The 22,117-nt window shown below is 38.3% G+C and overlaps 1 protein-coding gene and 1 pseudogene across 3 annotated transcripts; both read right to left on the bottom strand.

Moving 5' to 3' along the window:
- Window positions 1-214: 214 nt before the first annotated feature.
- LOC136246001 (dynein axonemal heavy chain 10-like) lies at window positions 215-16,846 on the bottom strand. Of its 3 annotated transcripts, XM_066037460.1 has the most exons (9): window positions 16,565-16,846; window positions 11,046-11,396; window positions 10,833-10,996; window positions 10,461-10,682; window positions 2,811-2,900; window positions 2,542-2,758; window positions 764-922; window positions 530-644; window positions 215-473 (listed from the first exon to the last, which is right to left on the bottom strand). In XM_066037460.1, the coding sequence occupies exons 6-9, from the start codon at window positions 2,563-2,565 to the stop codon at window positions 463-465; spliced, it is 309 nt and encodes a 102-aa protein (XP_065893532.1). In that variant the 5' UTR covers window positions 2,566-2,758; window positions 2,811-2,900; window positions 10,461-10,682; window positions 10,833-10,996; window positions 11,046-11,396; window positions 16,565-16,846; the 3' UTR covers window positions 215-462. The 3 variants fall into 3 exon arrangements, with proteins under 3 accessions (XP_065893532.1, XP_065893533.1, XP_065893535.1); XM_066037461.1 differs by lacking the exons at window positions 10,833-10,996; window positions 11,046-11,396; window positions 16,565-16,846 and adding an exon at window positions 10,734-10,803; XM_066037463.1 differs by lacking the exons at window positions 2,542-2,758; window positions 2,811-2,900; window positions 10,461-10,682; ... (1 more) ...; window positions 11,046-11,396; window positions 16,565-16,846 and adding an exon at window positions 1,353-1,401.
- Window positions 16,847-18,190: 1,344 nt separating this feature from the next.
- LOC136246002 (dynein axonemal heavy chain 10-like) overlaps window positions 18,191-22,117 on the bottom strand; it is a 35,850-nt pseudogene continuing 31,923 nt past the window's right edge.

The following is a 22,117-nucleotide window of genomic DNA, read 5'->3' as shown; positions in this document are numbered from 1 at the left end:
TATATACCAATTGCAAGGTGTGTCTACTGTCTATATAGACCTGTCTTTAATATGTTGTGATGCACCGCTAAATTTTAAGTTCAACCCTAGAAGTTAAAGTACACTATTCACCTGTTAAGTTTCAATACTAAAAACTCTACATGTTTGTCTTTACATTTGTCAACTTGAACACTACTTTTTACCACTGGAACCCTATATACTTTGTCTTTTAATTACTACTTTTTAATTACACTGCTATAAGCTGCATCATTATACAGTTTACAAACCAATGGCATGTACACACATACACCCTTAAAGCATCATTCTTCAATAGAGAAACAACATCAACTCTTTAGTCTTCTCCTCCAGTATGCGGCAGATAGGAAGTTCGAAAGGCATACTCTTGTAAACTCATCAATACCATTAGTCAGTTGTTCAATATCCAGATTAGCCCACAATGTCCCAGACCACTCCTTCACTTGTTCACAAGTTATCTACATAATAGAGGAAGTGATGTGATCATTACATATAGTAGTGTGGTACTACTGACTATTGTGAACTTCTTCTTCAGTCACTAGACTATGGTCAACCATTTTAGCCTCCTTGAACAAGTCCAGCCACATTTGCTCTAGTCCATCAGACAACTTAAGCTCCTCTTCGGGAACCTGTATATATAACACAGAATAATGTACTATAAATTAACATGGCACACTTGTACATGCATAAATACTATGGTATACATATAATGGTGAACACTGCTGTATATTTACACACGTGTAAGTACCTGTACATCATACATCACTAGAGTACGATATCTCTCACGAATGTCACGATATTTCAATTCCACAGTTAAAGAAGTTGCTCTAATATTGGCAATAACACTGAGAACAAATTTGAGATCTTCTAAAGTATCAGGTGGTCTCTTCAGATCTGCAAACAACCCCTAAGAAAATGTGATATTAAAATAATTGTTAACTGTATTAGCTAATCAAAGTAGTGCAAGTGTATGTTCTATTAGAGAGTTTGGACATACCAGTCCATTAATGTACACCACAAAACAAACAAATGTTTACATTAGTTAATTAACTCCTGTTATCGTATAATGAGTTATATATTTTTTCAAATGGTTAACTTTTTGAAAAATGCCAACTTGCAAACATGTTGTAAAATCTAAGAATGTCTAGCATGCCTCCCTACTAAATTAAAGCAGACAGCACAAGGCTATTCTTTTTATTATGAAGTCACATGTCACCATATGACATGAACTTGGTATTGAATCTCATCTGCCAGCCATAATCTGCATGCTCACTGTCTGTGATTGAACTAAAAACTATAATTGGTCACATCAAAAAGGACTACTGATTGCAACATACTGTTTTCATCCAAAGTGGTATGCAAGGATAATCGTCGGCAGGAAACTTAGCTGTATAAAGAATTTTGCATGGGAGGATCAAAGTAAAAAAGTGTTCTATATTCACCATACAAGCACAAGTGTTCTCGTGGTATTTATCCCAAATTTCACTGCTACCCATGCTATTCCCAGTTAATACCATACTCCTACATATACGCATGCTGTGCATTAGCGTTGCTATGTATGCAATTTGTCACTATGTACTAAACATGCGTCAACACTAATTGGCGCTACACTGTTAACATAAATTCTAGCCAATGAAATTACAATTACAACTTTTTCACTGCTGTCAGTGAAATACGGGATAAATTTCACTGCTACTATTGAGACTTTTGAATGGACAGTGAAACAGGTATGGTATTATGGGCAGTTATAGAACACTTTAATAGACCACAGTTCTATATCAGGTAGTTATAGAACTGCCAGGCCTATTTTGCAGGCTGATAGCCTACTTTGAGTGAGTATAATCACTCATTCTGGCCAGTACAACCAATCAACCAAGCCAGTGTAGGCTGATAGCTTGACTGTGCTGGTTGACCAGCCAACCCAACCAGTAAGAGCAAAACCACTGGATTTAATTTATAGACACACTTGAAGATTTTGATGATGGTTGCTTGTGGTCAGCAGCAGTGAACGTTCTTACTACGTTTTATTCACATAAACGGATGAGTCCTAGGAATATCACAGAAATATGCTTATTAAAGCACCACAATCAAAAACTTTTAGTTGTTGAGAAGATGGACTAGACTCACAAAACAACTAATGAAGGCGCAACACAGTGCAACACAGGCGAAACACAGGCGCAATGTCTATTCTACCGATGATAACACTACTCCGTGAGTTTCTAATTGTTTCGTGTGTCTTGTGTGTACCTCAAGTTGACAGTTTTCTATACCAGATAAAGCACTGCCTTCACTTCTGCTATACGGGAAATACAGCACTCGGCTTCGTCTCATGCTATATTTGTCTCTCACCCACTCTTTTCGTGCTACATTTCCCATATAGCACTCGCGACGGTGCTTTATCTAGTACATATATATCCATTCAGCTTCAATTTGTATTTATTTGACAACAGATGACAATTCTTGAAATTTTTGTAATCACTATCCAAATATACAGTACCATGTTCTTCACACTATATTAATATGTACCTCTAAATTGTCTTCCAGTTGCATTAATCTACTCTTTGCAGAATCATTTAATAACTTGCCAAGTGATGTCACCAAGTGATGTCACCAAGTGATGTCACCAAGTGATGTCACCAAGTGATGTCACCCAGGTCCTAGCATTCTCTTTGATAGTACAGGCCAGTGGCTCCAGATGTAACATAATACAATCTATCTCCTTCTTCATTGGCTGAGTCATCACCTGTTGTAACAGTACACTAATGAATTATACTGAGATATACAATATGTTATACCTCTTCTGATAATGCATCATAAAACTGAAGCTTTTCATCATACGAGGTACAGGAGGGATCCTTCTGTGCAAATTTCTCCAACATTATATCCTGTAGGAACACGTAAATTTGGATAAAAATAAGCAAACACTGTGCTATTACCTATTTCAATACAACAGTGATTAGCTATAGATCAAGACAAACAGTGTGGCCAAGAAAGCCAGTATGCCACACTATGGGTACTTCAACAGGAAGAAAGAAAAGTACTTTTATTCATGCATCACTCCATGGTCCTTGATTAAGTTTTGCATTATAGCTGCCTTCCACCTTCGGCACTCCACATACCAAATTTACGCAATATCCCATATGGGTTTGTGAAATACAGGCCCTCAAAATTTTTTTCTTCGCATTTTGCAGGGGCTTAATTTTTCTATGCCTTCACACACTCTCAAAAGCTAGTATAAAACATGAAATTGTACCTCGATTGCTGTGAAATTTGCGGTGTGGAGTTAAGTATGGACATCCCTGGTTCAAACTTTAGACAACTTTTTTGACAACGTTTTTGTGCACTTTTTGCTACTTGGTGAGAATATTTTGAATCCCATGATTTTTGGTTTTTTCTTTGTAACTCTGTAGCACTCACTGCAGTTCCTTTTAAACTACAAAAGGTTGAACTATGATAGTTAACCTATACATAAACAAATTTTCTTTGGTGGTTCACCCTGCAGGTGTGACAAAATAAATCTTTTGAATACAAATAATCATCCATAACTGCGTAAATACTGATCAGATTTGCACCAGAAAAATTAGGTCCCCATGCAGAAAAAAATGGAGAAAAAATAACAAAGAAAATAAGCCTAACTTTGAAGGTTTGTAGTTCATGAATGCATAAAGTGATTTTGCTGGAATTTGAATGTAAGGTGCCTAAGCTATAATACAAAAATTGTGTACTTTCCAAGAAGGGACCATGGAGTGATGCATGCATGAAAAACATGTTTTCTATCTTCCTGTTAATAATATCTAATCAAAAACAGCCAAGCTGTAAAAAAAGGTGCGGCCCCCAAAAAGGCCATGGTGAAAAAAGATGTGAAATCCAAGGTGGCGGCCAAGAAATGGCTGTGATGGTAGGTTAATGGTTACATTTTAATAACAACAATTCAAGTGAATTTGGTGCCAAGGCCAAGCGGCACAAAATTCACCTGAATTGTCGTTATTAAAATGTAACCATTAACCTACCATCACAGCCATTTCTTGGCCGCCACCTTGGATTTCACATCTTTTTTCACCATGGCCTTTTTGGGGGCCGCACCTTTTTTTACAGCTTGGCTGTTTTTGATTAGATATCACTTCTTTTTGTATTTGTATACTGCAAAGCCAGCCTATGGCTGGCTTTGGGGCTTTTTTAACCCATGTGTTTTTTTCTTTACTACAGGAAGAATAAATGAACTTAAAGAAGAATTTTAGTACTTCAATTATTTTTGAATTTATTAGTAACTATACAAATTATATACATATATTTATTACATGCCCATTATTCCCCACAGGATATTTTTTTGCAGCTGATCTCTCTACTGGGTGATATTTTTGTAGCTGAACTCTCTGCAGGGTGATTAGTTTGCAGCTGAACTCTCTACATGATGGTTTCTTTGTAGCTGAACTTTCTACAAGGTGACTTCGTCCAGCTGATCTCTCTACGGTGTGATTTGTTTCTAGCTGAACTCTCTACAGGTGATTTGTTTGCAGCTAAACTCTCTACATGGGGTTTCTTGTAGCTGAACTCCCTACATGATGGTTTCTTTGTAGCTGAACTCTCTACAAGGTAACTTCTTCTTTACAGGGTGATTTGTTGTAGTTGAATTCTCTACAAGGTGGTTTGTATGAGGCTGAACTCTCTACATGGCAGTTTCTTTGTAGCTGAACTCTCTACAGAGTGATTTGTTTGCAGCTGAACTCTCTACATGATGGTTTCTTTGTAACTGAACACTCTACAAGGTGACTTCTTCTAGCTGATCTTTCTACAGGGTGAATTGTTGTAGCTGAACTATCTACAAGGTAACTTCTTCTAGCTGATCTCTATACAGGGTAATTTGTTTGTAGTTGAATTCTATACAGGTGGTTTCTTTGTAGCTGAACTCTGTACATGATGGTTTCTTTGTAGCTGAACTCTTTACAAGGTGACTTCTTCTAGCTGAACTCTCTACGGGGTAATTTCTTTGTAGCTGAACTCTCTATATGATAGTTTCTTTGTAACTGAACTCTCTACAAGGTAACTTCTTCTAGCTGATCTTTCTACTGGGTGATTTGTTTGCAGCTGAACTCTCTACATGGTGGTTTCTTTGTTGCTGAACTCTCTACAAGGTGAATTCTTCTACCTGATCTCTCTACAGGGTGATTTGTTTGTAACTGAACTCTGTACAAGTGCGTTTTAGTGGGTGATCTCACTGCATGTTGATTTGTTTGTAGCTGAACTCACTAAAGGGTGATTTTGCTTGTAGCTGAACTCCTTGCTTTGTATCTAGTTTCTAGCTGATCTCTCTACAGGGTGATTTGTTTGTAGCTGATCTCTCTACAAGTTGATTTGTGTGTAGCTGATCTCTCTGCAGGATGATTAATTTGCAGCCGATCTCTCTACAAGGTAATTTGCTTGTAGCTGAACTGTCTGTAAAGTGATTTATTTGTAGCTGATCTCTCTGCAGGTTGATTTGTTTTAGCTGAACTCTCTACAGGGTGATTTACTTGTAGCTGAACTCCTTACATTGTGTCTAGTTTCTAGCTGATCTCTCTACAGGGTGATTTGTTTGTAGCTGATCTCTCTACAAGTTGATTTGTGTGTAGCTGATCTCTCTGCAGGTTGATTAATTTGCAGCCGATCTCTCTACAAGGTAATTTGCTTGTAGCTGAACTGTCTGTAAAGTGATTTATTTGTAGCTGATCTCTCTGCAGGTTGATTTGTTTTAGCTGAACTCTCTACAGGGTGATTTACTTGTAGCTGAACTCCTTACATTGTGTCTAGTTTCTAGCTGATCTCTCTACAGGGTGATTTGTTTGTAGCTGATCTCTCTACAAGTTGATTTGTGTGTAGCTGATCTTTCTACTGGTTGATTTGTTTGTAGCCGATCTCTCTACAGGGTAATTTGTTTGTAGCTGAACTCTGTACAAGGTGCTTTTTTGTAGGTGATCTCACTGCAGGTTGATTTGTTTGTAGCTGAACTCACTAAAGGGTGATTTGCTTGTAGCTGAACTCCTTACATTGTGTCTAGTTTCTAGCTGACCTCTCTTCAGGGTGATTTGTTTCTAGCTGATTGCTCTACAGGTTGATTTGTTTGTAGATGAACTCTCTACAGGGTAATTTACTTGTAGCTGAACTCCTTACTTTGTGTCTAGTTTGTAGCTGATCTCTCTACAGGGTGATTTGTTTGTAGCTGAACTCCTTACATTGTGTGTAGTTTCTAGCTGATCTCTCTACAGGGTGATTTGTTTGTAGCTGATCTCTCTACAAGTTGATTTGTGTGTAGCTGATCTCTCTGCAGGTTGATTTGTTTGAAGCCGATCTCTCTACAGGTAATCTGTTTGTAGCTGAACTCTCTATAAGGTGATTTGTTTGTAGCTGATCTTTCTGTAGGTTGATTTGTTTTAGCTGAACTCTCTACAGGGTGATTGCTTGTAGCTGAACTCCTTACATTGTGTCTAGTTTCTAGCTGATGTCTCTACAGGGTGATTTTTTGTAGCTGAACTCTCTTCAGGGTGATTTGTTTCTAGCTGATCTTTCTACAGGTAGATTTGTGTTGATTTGTTCATTGCTGATTGCTCTAAAGGTTGATTTGTTACAGCTGAACACCCTGCAAAGTGTTTTGTTTGTAGTTGATCACTCTAAAGAGTAATTTGTTTGTAGCTGAACTCCCTACAGAATAACTTGTGATGTAATAAAATTCTATAATGGAGTAAATAAATTAGCCGAATGCTCTATTAGGGTGACTGTTCTATTAGAGTATCTCGCATTTGCTACACGGAGTTGGCTTTCGAATCATAACTCAGTGGTTTGTAATCCGATTCTTCTGTACTACTGCAAGGACTTTCTATGAAGATTATTCCAGCTATACACCGATTTTCAGCTCATTGCTCTAAGCGGTTTGCCTAGTAGGCGTGAAAACTAATACTTTTTTATTCATAAAAATTGATTGCGTAATTGTGACACAGGTTGGGTTTTGTGTCATATCTCCGTGGTCTTTATCTCGATTCCTTTCAAACCACCAAAAGGCACTCCTACGATGGTTACTCCATCTACATAGCAATTTTCAACTCATTCCATGAAGCGGTTTACCCTGTAGGCGTGACAACAAATCGATCTTGTTTTACGCGAATAATCAGTCATAACTCCTGAACCATTCATCGGATTTGTACCAAATTTGATGCTAGGATTCGCCTTTGGACTCCCTTTCTGTGTGCCAAATTTCAAGGCGATCGGAGTACGCGTTTGCTTGTTATAGCAATTTTTGCAAGTGTGCGAAAAGACGAAGAAGAAGAAAAAAACGAAGAAAAAAAAACGAAACTTTGGCAGCTCGTATCTCGGAAATGGCTGGAGCGATTTCCTTCCAATTTGGAATGTAGACTCCCTTGGCTGGCGGACAACTGTGTAGAAAATTTGGTTCCAATCAGATAAGTGATCACCGAGATACAAAGGCGTGAAAATGACGTTTTCGTTCTTCCTGTCAATATACTCACGGTGTGGCGCGCCGGCTTCTTGGGCCGCACGACACCACGGTGTGGCGCGCCGGCTTCTGGGGCCGCACGACACACTACCGTGTGTCTTGATCTAATCCAAAACAGCCAAGCTGTAAAAAAAGAGTGCAGCCCTCAAAAAGGCTATGGTGAAAAAAGATGTGAAATCCAAGGTGGCGGTGAAGAAAGGGCTGTGATGGTAGGTTAATGGTAAAAATTTTAATAACAATAATTCAGGTGAATTTTGGTGCTGCTTGGTCTTGGCACAAAATTCACCTGAATTGGTGTTATTAAATTTTTACCATTAACCTACCATCACAGCCATTTCTTGGCCGCCACCTTGGATTTCACATCTTTTTTCACCATAGCCTTTCTCAGGGCCGCACTCTTTTTTTACAGCTTGGCTGTTTTGGATTGGATTTCACTTCTTTTTGTATTTGTATGCTGGCTTTGGGGCTTTTTAAACCTATCCTTTTTTCTTTACCACAGGAAGACAAAAAGATGAAGCAAATGTTAAATACTTTAAATATTTCTAATTTTATCATTAAATGTACAAATTATATATATAATACATATGTGACCGGATTTGCGAAAAGGTACCTTTTTCACACACAACTTTTGACCTATTTTTTGAACTTAAAAGCTTCATAACTTTTTGATCATGGCATATAATTGCTTGCAATTTTCAGTGAAGGTAGCTAAAGAATCTGGCTACATTTTGATACTAAGAGCAAGTTAATCAGTATAAGGAGTCCAGTGTTACATCATTTTGTTCGCTGGTATGTCAAATGCGTGGAAAAGGTACCTTTTCGCAAATCCAGTCACATATATTTATTACAGAACTCTCTACATGGTGGTTTCTTTGTAACTGAACACTCTACAAGATGACTTCTTCTAGTTGATCTCTCTACAGAGTGAATTGTTTGTAGCTGAACTATCTACAAGGTAACTTCTTCTAGCTGATCTCTCTGCAGGGTGATTTGTTTGTAGCTGAACTATCTACAAGGTAACTTCTTCTAGCTGGTCTCTCTACAGGATGGTTTGTTTGTAGCTGAACTATCTACAAGGTAACTTCTTCCAGCTGATCTCTCTACAGGGTGATTTGCTTGTAGCTGAATTCTGTACAGGTGATTTGTTTGCAGCTGAGCTCTTTACAAAATGGTTTCTTTGTAGCTGAACTCTCTACAAGGTAACTTCTTCTAGCTGATCTTTCTACAGGGTGATGTGTTTGTAGCTGAATTCTCTACAGGGTGCTTTGTTTGCAGCTGAACTATCTACATGGTGGTTTCTTTGTAGCTGAACTCTCTACAAGGTGACTTCTTGTAGCTGAACTCTCTACAGGACGATTTTTTGTAGCTGAACTCTCTACAGGTGATTTGGTTGCAGCTGAACTCTCTACAAGATGGTTTCTTTGTAACTGAACTCTCTACAAAGTGACTTCTTCTATCTGATCTCTCTACAGGGTGATTTGTTTGTAGCTGAATTCTGTACAGGTGATTTGTTTGCAGCTGAGCTCTTTACAGAATGGTTTCTTTGTAACTGAACTCTTTACGAGGTGACTTCTTCCAGCTGATCTCTTTACAGGGTGATTTGTTTGCAGCTGAACTCTCTACAAGGTTTTATTTATTTATTTTTATTTAACTTTACAAGGTAACTTCTTCTAGCTGATGTCTCTACAGGGTCACTTGTTTGTAGTTGAACTCTCTACATGATGGTTTCTTTGTAGCTGAACTCTCTACAAGGTAACTTCTTCTTGCTGATGTCTCTACAGGGTCACTAGTTTGTAGCTGAACTCCCTACATGGTGGCTTCTTTGTAACTGAACTCTCTACAAGGTGACTTCTTCTAACTTATCTTTCTACAGGGTGATTTGTTTGTAGCTGAACTCTCTACAAGGTAACTTCTTCTAGCTGATCTCTCTACAGGGTGAAGTGTTTGTAGCTGAACTCTCTACAGGGTGATTTATTTGTAGCTGATCTCTTGAATTCTCTTCAGGGTGACTGTTCTATTAGGATGACTGCTCTATTAGAGTATCTTGATCTCTCACTTGCTACACCAAGTTGGATTTCATGTTATAACCCTGTGGCTTTAAGTCTGATTCTTATACACCATTGAAGAGCCTTTCTAAGATGATTACTCCATCTGTACAAAGCATTACCCCAAGTGGTTTTTCTGGTAGGCCTGGCAAGTTGTCGTTTTTTATTAGCTAGTCTCGATTGCATAATTGTTACACACTGTTGGTTTTTTCGTTGTATCTTCCTGGTTTTTAGCTCGATTTCTTTCAAACCACAAAAGGTTTGAGGTTCAATAGTTAACCTATTCACCCACCAATTTTCAGCTTCTTCCCATAAGTGGTTTACCCTGTAGGCGTGACAACATATAGGTGTTATTTTTCGTGACTAATTGCTAATAACTCTTTGCCTGTTTATTGTATTCCAGTCAAAGTTGGTACCGAGATGCGCCTTTATACCCCCCTTCTCTGTGCCAAATTTCAAGGCAATTGGATATGGCGTTTGCGTTTTATAGCAGTTTTTGTAAGTGTGCAAAAAGAAGAAAAATAAGAAGAAAAAAACAAAGAATCTAAGCCAACTTTTGAAGTCGCATATCTTGGGAACGTTTGAAGCGATTTTGCTCAAACTTGGAATGTGGAGTACTGACGTTGGAGGGCGTGTTCACAGCAAAACTCGTCTTGTTTCATCAAGGCAGTACAGAGCTATGGAGGTGCGAAAATTGCGTTTTCGTTCTTCGTGTCAATATACTCACGGGTGTTGCGCGCCGGCTTCTTGGGCCGCATGATACACTACCATGTGTCTTGATACCCATGGTGTGGCGTATCAGCATGTTCCTATTTCCCTTTCTTTCTAACAGTGTAGCATACAAAAGAATTGTTTATGCTCACAGAATAAGAAACCATCATTGGAACATACACACTTTTACACAGTATACAACATACTCGTTGCAGCTTCCACAATGGTCTATACTTCTTCCACACTGACAGATACTTCAATATTTCCCCTGAATGTTCTGTTGTACCATAGCAGCTTTGTCTGCCACATCAGGGCGCATACTGATGTCTGAGAAGAATGTGAACGTCACTGGCTCATCTTGTCCAGGTACTTGTTGTGGAGTTTCCTCTATACAAGAACCATTCTTCCAATGTGGGAACAACTTGGTACTGAATATCAAATATAGTTTATCAATAGACTATATTGAATGCTACATTTACCCTTCCACTACATCCCTCATGGCTTGCATCATCAACTTGCACAGCTCATTAGATATCAAATATAGTTTATCAATAGACTATATTGAATGCTACATTTACCCTTCCACTACATCCCTCATGGCTTGCATCATCAACTTGCACAGCTCATTAGCAGGCAGATGAAGCACCACTTCTGGTGCTGACAGTAATGTCTCATCTATGAACAATGGCTTTTTAGAGCCCAGCACATGGTAAGATGAAGAGTTCAAACTTCCAAGCACCATCTATAGAAAAATAGGACTACAAATTCCTTAAAATTTACACCAATCTGACCTATAACACTCTTTAGAAATAGCATCAAAGATCTTTTTTTCCCAGTGAGCATAGTACGATTTCAGTCTGGGAGACTTGCCAGAGTTAATGTATACCACAACAAGTACAACGAGCACTCTGACACTCTGTAATAAATGAAGCATACAAGTTTCTAGCAACATTTATGCCAAGAACACACACATGTACACACAAATACTTGTTACTCAACACCTTTGCTTCAGGGAGTTCACATCCTGGTTTTGGTGGGGGAAGCTTAAACAACAGAGTAGAACAAACAGTGTGCAGTCTTTCATCAATATCACTACCATTCTTCTGTATCTGACTGGATAGGGACTCAAACTTGCTCAGTGCCTATAAGATGTACAAGTCATTGCATGGACAAATACTCTAATAGAACACACACGCCATTGGTTTATATTGGCAAATTAAAATTCACACATTCATACACACTTGACAATAAAGTTGTGAATGCTCAAAGAGTTCCAGTTTAATTGTTTCACTCCTGTATTAATTTGATGTGATCTTCTAGTAAATCAGACTATTCAAAAAATAGAATCATTAAGTCATTTGGCTTCATAAACGTTTGTTATCGTGGTTACAGACAGAAATACTACCATTAGGACTTGTTCCACAAGGAGATGAAAATTGACTATCACTATAGAGCCACTGGACCCAAAGCAGTGTATGATCCACGAACCTACTGACACCATCTTTGTCAAAAAGATTGATACACAATTGTTACAACTTTCTATGTGGCCATACAAGTCAACAATCACACTGGATGAACTACATAACTGACCCCTATTACTACCTGGTGTACCAATCTTGCCCACATAGTTACCATCAAGAGTAAAGATGGACATGCAGTGATCACATAGTTAGTAACAAGTACCTGATTGTTATTGGTGACTGCTACATCATAGGGACTACTCAATTGAATTGATCCAATAGTGTAGAGGTGTACCAATAAGGATTTTTCAGTTGAACCGATATCCTATTAATCTGTACCTAAAAGAGCCGATACCGATTATACCAATCTGATTATTGTATATTCTGTAAAATGTAAACCAAATAGAACTACATGCAGGTATAGCTACTGAATGATGCATCGATTTTTAGAGAAAACAGAAGTGATGTAACTATAAGGCTGTTAAGGCATAGGTCACCTATGGTGGTGTTGCCTCTAATACATAACCCAGACAATTAGGTACCACAAATATTTTAATAATACATGCTCCCCGGCTTGTCCGGATTACTCCGTGTTTTGATTAGTTTTCAAGATGGCTACTATACACAGATTTTCAGTTCAGCTTCCTGTGATGCAGTTCTTTATTCTTAAAGTGTAACAGCTACCGTTTTCAGAAGATCTGTGTAAGAATATTCTAACACAAATAGCAGTACTTACACGTGCAGTCATAAGGCTTCTTGTAACTTAGCATTTTAATGAAATAGTATAGAGAGACTTTCTATTTGTTTGTAGTGAGCAAAAAAGGCTTTTCATTGCTTTGCTGCAGTGGCGTATCTAGACTTTCGCTATTGGTAGGGCACAGTTAGGGCACTGTATATGCTGCTGAAGGCAGGGGAATTCCCCCAGAAAAAATTTGAATTTCAACAGCTGCAAAATGGTATCTGAGGCCATTTCAGCTACAAAAACATGCTTTTAGATTTTCATGAAGTAGTTTATAGACGTGGCTGTGGTAATTAAGAGTCACTTAAGTTAAAAGCACCACTATCACCTAATACAATGACCCCAATATTTCACACCTTTTTTTTTTTAAATTTATTAAAGCTCTACAGCACAAGTGTTGAAGGTCTGTAGGACACCTGGTCCTACTAGAGCTGTACCGATATGGGATTTTAGCATGTACCGATATCCGATATGGATACCACCAAAAGAAGCCGATAACCGATAATCGATCCGATATTTGCATTACAAACAAGTCATAGTTAATCTATGCAAAAGTGTACAGTTACCTACTCTACAACAACATATGGATATATTCATTGCTCACTCTATGCCTGTGGTAATAGTGGCTTGGGTTTCTATTGTGCAATCCAGACAATTAGGCACACACAAACATTTTTATGTATACTCCCATTGAGCCTTAAACGGATATTTCTGCATTACTCCGCATTTTATTGGCTTGTGTGAAAGCTGGTACAGTAGGTTTTCTTGGTTATCCTGTGACTGTTCTTTTATATTACAAAGGTACTATATATGTATAGCTAACAGCTTCATTTATTTAAGACTGATAAGCTTTCCAGCAACAAACACTAGAATCGCGTGCATTTGTATGGCTTCTCGTAGCGTAGCGCTTGCTGTACAGTGAACAGTAAGCCACTGCTACTGAACAGCCACATGGATAACGTAGAAAACCAATATTATAATCCGTTTATGTACAAACTATTGCTGTATAAATATCGGTAGCGATATCGGTCCTCATACTGTTTTGTACCGATGCCGATATTGGTAAAAATTGCCATATCGGTGGCCGATATTTTGGCCAATCCGATTATCGGTACAGCTCTAGGTCCTACAGCCTGATCAAAGACATTAGTTACAAAACTTGCAGGGAAAGGTGTAACCATATGCTACATTATCCAAAAATTTCTAAAATTTACATACCAAGTATTGGGCATTTGACTTTTCACTGAAGCCATGTAAGTGTTGGTATTACAAGTCTTATGGGGGGATTATGAGTCACTATGTTCATAAAGTCATCATTTCATGTCAAATTATGGTAAATGTTGTGGAAACATTAGCAGGAACTCTAAAGACCGTCAAAACACCTTAGTTAACTTAGTACGTATACTTCATATCTTTGTCCTGTTTACTACATGGTAAGGGGTACAGGTAGCTAATCTGGAATGGTATTTCTATAGTGACATAGTTTAAAGTCCTGTGTAACATCTTAATTGGATTTGTGGTTAGCTTATGATCACTTCTCAGTGGTAGCACATTCCTTTCATCTTAAATTTGCATGATTTAACCTTTTAAATTTATTTTAAGCTATGTGACCCACAATACCCCCTGACCCATAATACTAACATCTTAGAGCTACAAGTAAGAATACAGTAGAAATATTTAAACTAAGAACCTGAACAGTGAAAAGCCAGCTAAATGGGCCTTTTGAATGCTAAACTAGTACTGCTATGTAATCACAGGATAAATAATGAAAAAAATGTCCAGTTGACAGCAATAATGAATTACCATGCAGGAGGAAAATCTGAATGTGGGTGGGAAATTGGAAACAATGAAATTTCTTGGAGTGGCCTAATTTAATGCACCTATCAATGTGTTGCCCCACTACCCCCCTTCGGCATCAAAAAAACTTGGGCGCATAATAACGATCATCAAATGCCCCATAGTAGGGCAGCAGTTTCGTGTCAATTCCCCCTGTAAAGCCCCACTTATGCCCAAGGGGTGGGGTGGTGGGGCAATACATTGATAGGTGCATAACCTGTTCAGATTGTACAGTAACACTAAAAACATTAGAACAAGACAACACTACACCTATACCTGATGACATCTTACAAGGATCTATAGATATGAACTACAAAAACACTAGGAAGACATGTCCTTATCATGATTTAGTCATGTGCTCAATTGATGGGTGTTAATTAGAATCATCGTAATTATTAGTCTTGTGCCCAGACCCCACTCACTGCGTGGTTGAGTAGGTGAGTAGGGTCTGATGACTTACACTACGTTTTTGGGCCCGCCACCATATTGCTTATGCATTTGTATCCATGATGCCAGTTGGCCATCTTTGTCGTTCTAGCCTATTAAATCGCATTACAGCTGAGGTCCCAAAACCCTTGTGTTTGTCACCAGACCCTACTCAACAAGACTACGTAATTATTGGCTTCGTGACAGCTCAATACTAATAAATTGGTCAGTAAGTTAGTAGAGAATAACTAGTTTCACTTGTTAGATAATGCAATGACCCATGAAAAGTTGGTGATTGTGGGTTTAGTAGTCTTCAGTTTGATAGGGCACTAGCCAAATTTAGCAGGGCCTAGGCCCTACAAAGCCCTGCCATAGATACACCACTGCTTTGCTGGTACTCATATTTGCCATCAGTTCTCAGAGCATTTGTGCCGAATACTGATATGGCAGAAATAACCATATCAGCAGCCGATCCGATCACCGATCCAATTATCGGTACATCTCTACAATAGCATGGATAAACTGATCATCATACTGGAACACTGAATGTGATTAAGCAACAAATACTATACTGTGATACTTACTGGACCAGATAGTTCACCATCACCAGTTTGTTGAACTGTACTGTACTAAATAGCTACCATTGGTATCAAACATGTGTGTACTTCCTGATTCCGTGGCAGTTCCAGCTATTGTTTTGTCTGTTATACTCAAGCTGAATCACGAAGGACAATACAGTCCTTGATTATCCAGACTTTGAATATCTGAATTCCTGATTATCTGAGCAGTACAAATGACTGCCTCTTCTATTAGTTTTACACTATACTGCTTGTTCTATTAGAGTATTGTATGCTCTATTAGAGTGGTTGAACAAAGTGGATAAATGAGTGGGATTCACTTATCTGGACATCTGAACACAATTGTGATACACAGGTGTTTGGATATAACAGAGCACCCACCGTACACAAGCTGTGACAGTGGTGGTAGGGGCATGTATCGTGCAAAAATTTAAAAGTGTTCTGGCTTTTAAAGCATGATCACTATAGTTATTATAGTGTATATCATGAACCACAGTAGTGGTTCATAATAAAGATCACCTGTTTTTTGCCAAAATTCTAATAGAACACACACCTAAATACTACCTTAGGAAGCTCACAAAAGAAGCCTTAGAAGTTAATTTGGAAGAAGTATAGGTCCACTGGAACATATGAAGTCATATATTAAGTTCATACCAGAGCGTTGTGTACACTGCCTATTGTTGGATATGTCAAAGCTGTATAGTACAAAGTACATTCAATGATACACTGGTGTTTGTTAACTCTGATAGTATTAGCTGACTATACAGCTACTGTACATGATGACTGACTGTTTAGTACTGTGTAATATCAAACACCACCAGCACCTCTTATTATCATGTTGGTTATCCGTAAATGGATTTATAAAAAGTAAACAAACTAGTGTAAAAAATTAAAACATGGGAATAGAGATTGCTGAAAAAAAGCAAAGAAACAAGAGTCAAACAAGCAAACATGTTAAACACACAGATCTCTATTTGGACTCAAATAAACATTTATATAGAAGCATTCTCAGTACTTATATGGCTCTGATTTATGGAGAAACTACTGTACTATTTTTTCCTTAGTTTCTACCATATCCATTGAATCCAAATAGAGATCTCTGTGTGTTTAACATGCTGGCTTGTTTGACTATTGTTTCTTTACCTATTGTAACTTAGTTACTTTTTGGACAGATATCAAGTTACTAGTTACAAAGGGTGTACGTAACTAGTTACATTACTTAGTCACTTTAAAAGTAATAATTATGTTACATAACTTAGTTACAAAAGTACCTAGTTACCCCCCCAACTCTGCCTGAGATCCAATCTTATCCCTGGTGCATGGAGGAGACTTTCTTGTGTGCTTTAGCTAGTCCATCAATTATCTTCTCTACTGGTTCCATCATCATTCCACTGTCTGCTTGTTAGCCATTTTCTTCACAGCTTAAGACGATATCTTATTCTACAGTATTGACACATCAATTGTTCACATTTTTCACAGTAGAAATTCAGTTCCACGTCATGTTCATCATATAGCATTGGGACGTATTGACATCTTTCTTCTCAGATCATATCTACTTCAGCATGTGGCGGTCTTGATATTCTCGCTACAGACCCATTGTAGATGAACTGCTGCCATAGCAACATCCACCATCTTGGAGTACAACCCATTGTGCAACCCTGATAGCATAGGAGAGACCGTAGGTTTAACCTTAGCCGTAGAATGCAGAAGAAGCAGCTCTACTTCCCGGGTATTGTTTTATCCTTACAGAAAGCAACACCATCAGGATTGCAAAAACGGGTTGTATTCTAAAATGGCGGATGTTGCTATGGCAGCAGCTCACCTACAAAGGGTCTATGGGACTCATGGCAGTCGTTACACAAGAACACAGCACATAAAACTATTTGCCATTTCATCAAAACTATTTGACAAATCCTTCACTTCTCTGCACGACCGTTTTCCTGCACTCTGGACAAGTATTTCTGTAACTTATATATAAGTCCTTTAAGACCAATCCTAGAGTACGCATCCCCTGTATGGCCACCACACCTACAATGCGATATTCAACAATTAGATAAGATCCAACGTAGTGCAGCACTCTATGTATTTAATGATTATTCTTGGAATAGTAGTGTTATTACTATGCTTTCTAATCTCAAATGGCCTACTCTAGATCAGCGTCGTACCTACAACAAACTAGTGATGTTTTTTAAACTTGTTGAAGGCATTATAGAGATCCCAACCCTACCACTCACATCAATCACCAGGGGGACACCACAAATGATACAGAATTCCACAAGCCAGAACTAACCTATTCCTACACTCCTTTCTACCACCAACAATCAAACTTTGGAACAATCTACCCAATCATATATCATCCTTAGACATTTTAAAAGAGCAATTGGCTGATTATTTAATGATGTAATTATACCTAATATATCTGTGTGTTTGTACTTGAGTTTACACAGTAATAAATATAATAACTTCACGAGACACTCGGAAGATATTTTGGCTGCTTGTACAGTTTATGACCATGAGCAGCTACTCTACGTACCATTTTAATCTCTTTTGCAGTCGGAGTGTCTTGCAATGAAATCAATGACGTGTAACTGCAGTGCACGTGTGAATGCACATGCTTGTCTGGTACATTGGATATCATCTCCCCGGGTATGGTAAATGCTTTGAAGCTGCACTGTTCGCCTATCAAACCTCAACGCTTGGAACTACTTTGTCGACTTCCATTAAGCTGTGAGTGTGACCAGCAGCCAAAAGAGAACTGAATGTCTCTTTCTCCGCATGGTGCTTATCGACTTTAATTATAAGCGCCTGCTCGAAGGTGCTTATAATTAAAATCGAAAAGCGCCATGCCGAGAAAAAGCGGTCTGGCCACGTGAAACTACACTGAATGGTTAGTGACATCAAGTTGAATATTGCATTTAATATCATCATAAAAATATAATTCATGTGACATGTGGTACAATCCATTACTATATACAATGGGGAACAATAACTAGCTAAACATGTGATTGTCATCGTTCAGTCCGTGTTCAGTAGTAGACACACACCTTGTAACACCCAGTGGGAAATATGTTCCTTAGTAGCAAGATCTGCTTCAAACACAAGACCAACTCCCATGGCATTACGACGATCTGATGTGGTGTAAACTGGTGTCCAGAATGTGTTCTAAAGTGAGGAAATGCAAAAACTCACACATTACTATTATAAATTAATTATGGAAAATAATGTTAAAACTGGGCACACCCCCAAGACAGTTGTGTGCTTGCTCCTCACTCCTGTAAAAATCTACACACAACATCCACACGCAAACACAACTGCATTAGAACAAGGGCAAGCTAGAAAGAATATTGTAAGCAAGGCACACTTGACTACTCTATGAAGGTTGGTAGTGCTACGATATGAGTTCTCTTCAATGAACCTCACTTGGGCTTATTGATAATTTTATGTTCAGATTTCCTGCCCGCATTGCTACTGTATGTATCACCACCTAAATTTGGCCATTATCATGAAGTTTTCACTATTATTTCATCATTTCAATGTTTAATGATTATATAGAAGATATAAACTAACTTGCTTACATCCCTAGGCACAGAGAAAGGAAGGTTAGATGGGATGAAGACCAATCCCAATGTCAGGAAAAGGGATTAACCCTTTCACTTATCGGTTAATAAAAGATCAAGATAGTCAAATAGAGCATTCGGCTAACTAATAAAACAGTCAGGTGCATATAAATTGTAATGAATAATGAGCAACTCACCCACACTAACTTTCTGATCTGAAACATAAGTTATAAATAAAAATAAATAACTTTTACTAACTTGATTACCTCAATAGTTGCTATGCCACTATAGCATGCACACACCACACACACACACACACACACACACACACACACACACACACACACACACACACACACACACACACACACACACACAGACACACAGACACACAGACACACAGACACACACACACACACACACAAATCAGTTTCCCTTTGGAAACCAGAATTTGCCACTATAGTACCGTATAGTCTCGAATTACGGCCTGGTCATTTATTTCTTTCAAGCAACTTTTTACCCCAGCTACTAAATGAGACCAGCGACTATACAAGGTCGGCGCTTATACAGTAGAACCTCTCTTAACAAACTCCCCGAATTAAGGACACGATAGAAAAAAACTCCATAATAAGGAGAAACATTTTGGCTCCCACAGGTCTGGTTAATACATTTTTTATCCCTGAAAGAAGAAAACCTCTATATTACAGCAAAAAGGCCAAAAATTCTGGGTCCCAAAATTTCTGTAATAAAGAGGCTCCACTGTATACCTGATCAGCATTCACGAGTCAACTTCATACCTTGGTGTTGTACTCTCCTGGACTCTCCTTGATGTTTCCCTCAGCATATTTCACAGATTCAAGCTTAAAAGGAACTCTAAAACGTTCTTCACTTCATCGTTTATAACACCGCCCAGAATTGTTAAAAATAATGACTGCACTAGACATTTATTTGAGACCTGGCATTTATTCGAGACCCGGCGTTTATTTTTTGTTATGATGCTGTATTGTATACCCCTGGCAACTAAACGGGACCAGGCGTTTATACGAGATCGGCCGTAATTCAAGGCAATACGGTACTTGTCTAAAGTATCAGTAGTAAATGGTATAACTAGCTATTTTAAGTAATCAATGTTTGTAAAATGGACAGAGCTGTAGCACTAGCAGCTGGAGATCAGGTGCTACTGTCAGTGTCTATATGACATTATCACATAAACTATGTATACTAATTTATGGACAGGCTTTTATACGTAAAAGTGTGCTTACTTGAAGTTTTAGACGGTGTGCTTCAATAGGAATTATCTGTAATGTTGGTAGTTCTTCAATGAGAACTTTAGGAAGAGACTTCTGAAGACATTGATTCTCCTGGTCCCAGATGGCACCTTCTAAATACAGTCCACTAATATAACAACCTGACGGTGCTCTCTCAGACACCTGATCAGCATTAGTATACTAGAAGAATAACAGTATATTACTAGCAATATGATTAGTAAATGTACACATATTGTATCACAGCTAATACATTCATCTACAATATGGCTACATACCTCAGTGACTGCAGTGTACAAAGTGGACCGATCTAGTGGCCAACCATTCTTCCTACATGTTGCCTGTACTAGTGCTGTAAGATAAGACTCTGGAATGTGTAGACCTGATAGCCACATCACATATGGCTCTCCCTCTTTTACCTAAATGTATATATGTTATGTGTTGATGTGTGTAGATTGTACAACTATACAAACCCATTGTTGGTATTGAGCATTTCTTCTTAAGAAGTGCAGCATCCAATTTCCTAGTGATTTCAATGTGGCAGGAGCTAATGCACGCCATATTGAGGGAAGATGACCATTATATAATGATTTGGATAACTCATCAAGTTCTACACTCATTCCAACCTCTCCTGCCAGTGCCTGTGTACAAATATAACACAATTTGGTTGTCATAAAACATCACTGTCTTTATGAAGAGTTAACCTTCTGAAGGTTGCTCAGAGACACTGACATTCTTTTGATTAACTTGTTAAAACGTTCCAACTCTTGTAGCAATACAATGGTGGTGGGTGATATCACGTCACCAAGCTGCTTTCTGATCACATCAAGTTTGTATAACTCTGGTAACTTGGACTGTAACAAGATCAATGTGATAAACGTCACTGATTTGCTATGGTATCTTCTCACCTGTATATCAGAAGCAATGTTGGCAATAAACTCTTCCCTACTAATACCAGAGCCAGATTCTCCAGTTTGAGGCTGCAGTTCTATCAGTTATGACCACATATCTTTAGCTGCTCTAGTAAAGTAGCCAATTTCTGCGTTAGAGTGTAACCCAAATACTTCAGGAGTGTTTGCCAGTGGTAGTGCCTCAATAGCTTCCACATAAGTGTCCTTGTTGCCATCTTCAGGGATACAGTAATCCACGTCAACATTCTTGAAGAAGTGAAAAGGTTGGAATGTGTCAAATATGAAGTCTCCCATGTATTCATCCATATAAGTCTTCAGTACTCTTCTATCAAAGTCATCAATTGCTCTTCCACCATACATAACCTGTACATTAATGTTGTTAACAAATTGTCTGTACTACATTACGTGTATACCTCTCCTATTAGATATTTCAGGGACTCCCAAGGAATTTTGGTGTCTCCATTTTCATGAGCTTTAGTGAGGTAAGTATTTAGTATATCCATACACACCCGGAAATCTGATTCATTGAAATCATATAATACATGTACATTCCATCCAATCTGTGTAAATCAGAATATGTAGTAACAACACATGTAGCTATACAAAATTCAGTGACAATAAACACTTACACATGTATAAAATTATTATGTTTTCTACATGTGAATGTTACCTTTCCATACTTTCTCCTCTCTTGAACAACAGCATGGAAGAATACTAGAGTAAACACAAGAGGTCTGAAAGCTGTATGTGGACAATCTCGAAGTGTTGATGCAGGAATCTTGTGATAGGTGCTACGTAAGTTCAACTTTAGTCCATTGGGAGGTTCTGTCACATGATCATTCACACATACAGTAACACAATACTCAGTCAAACATGATGATACCTTAAGTGATCGTTGTAAAATACCAATTGGAAAATCTGGCGTAGGAGCAGTGGTTAGCCAGAGTCTAAAATCAGGGTGAGGTTTGGGCAGTAGCTCTAGAGCTTTTTCTAAGTCCTTCAGCCAACGAACTAACAAATGACAATTCTGCAACATCAGCCAGTGACCCCTTGAAGCAGCAGTTTCCAGTAGTTGCAAGGCTACCTATAAG

This window comes from Dysidea avara, chromosome 15, assembly GCF_963678975.1.
Source record: "Dysidea avara chromosome 15, odDysAvar1.4, whole genome shotgun sequence".
Lineage (NCBI taxonomy): Eukaryota > Metazoa > Porifera > Demospongiae > Dictyoceratida > Dysideidae > Dysidea > Dysidea avara.
This window is presented reverse-complemented; position numbering and strand designations above follow the sequence as displayed.

Bases quoted from the DNA above. Each gene is read 5' to 3' on its own strand.
- LOC136246001 (XM_066037460.1), bottom strand. From the start codon at position 2,565: ATGCAACTGGAAGACAATTTAGAG. The intron at 923-2,541 runs GTACATATTAAT...ACATTTTCTTAG, and splicing joins AACTGGAAGACAATTTAGAG to GGGTTGTTTGCAGATCTGAA. The intron at 645-763 runs GTACTTACACGT...TTATATATACAG, and splicing joins TAGTGATGTATGATGTACAG to GTTCCCGAAGAGGAGCTTAA.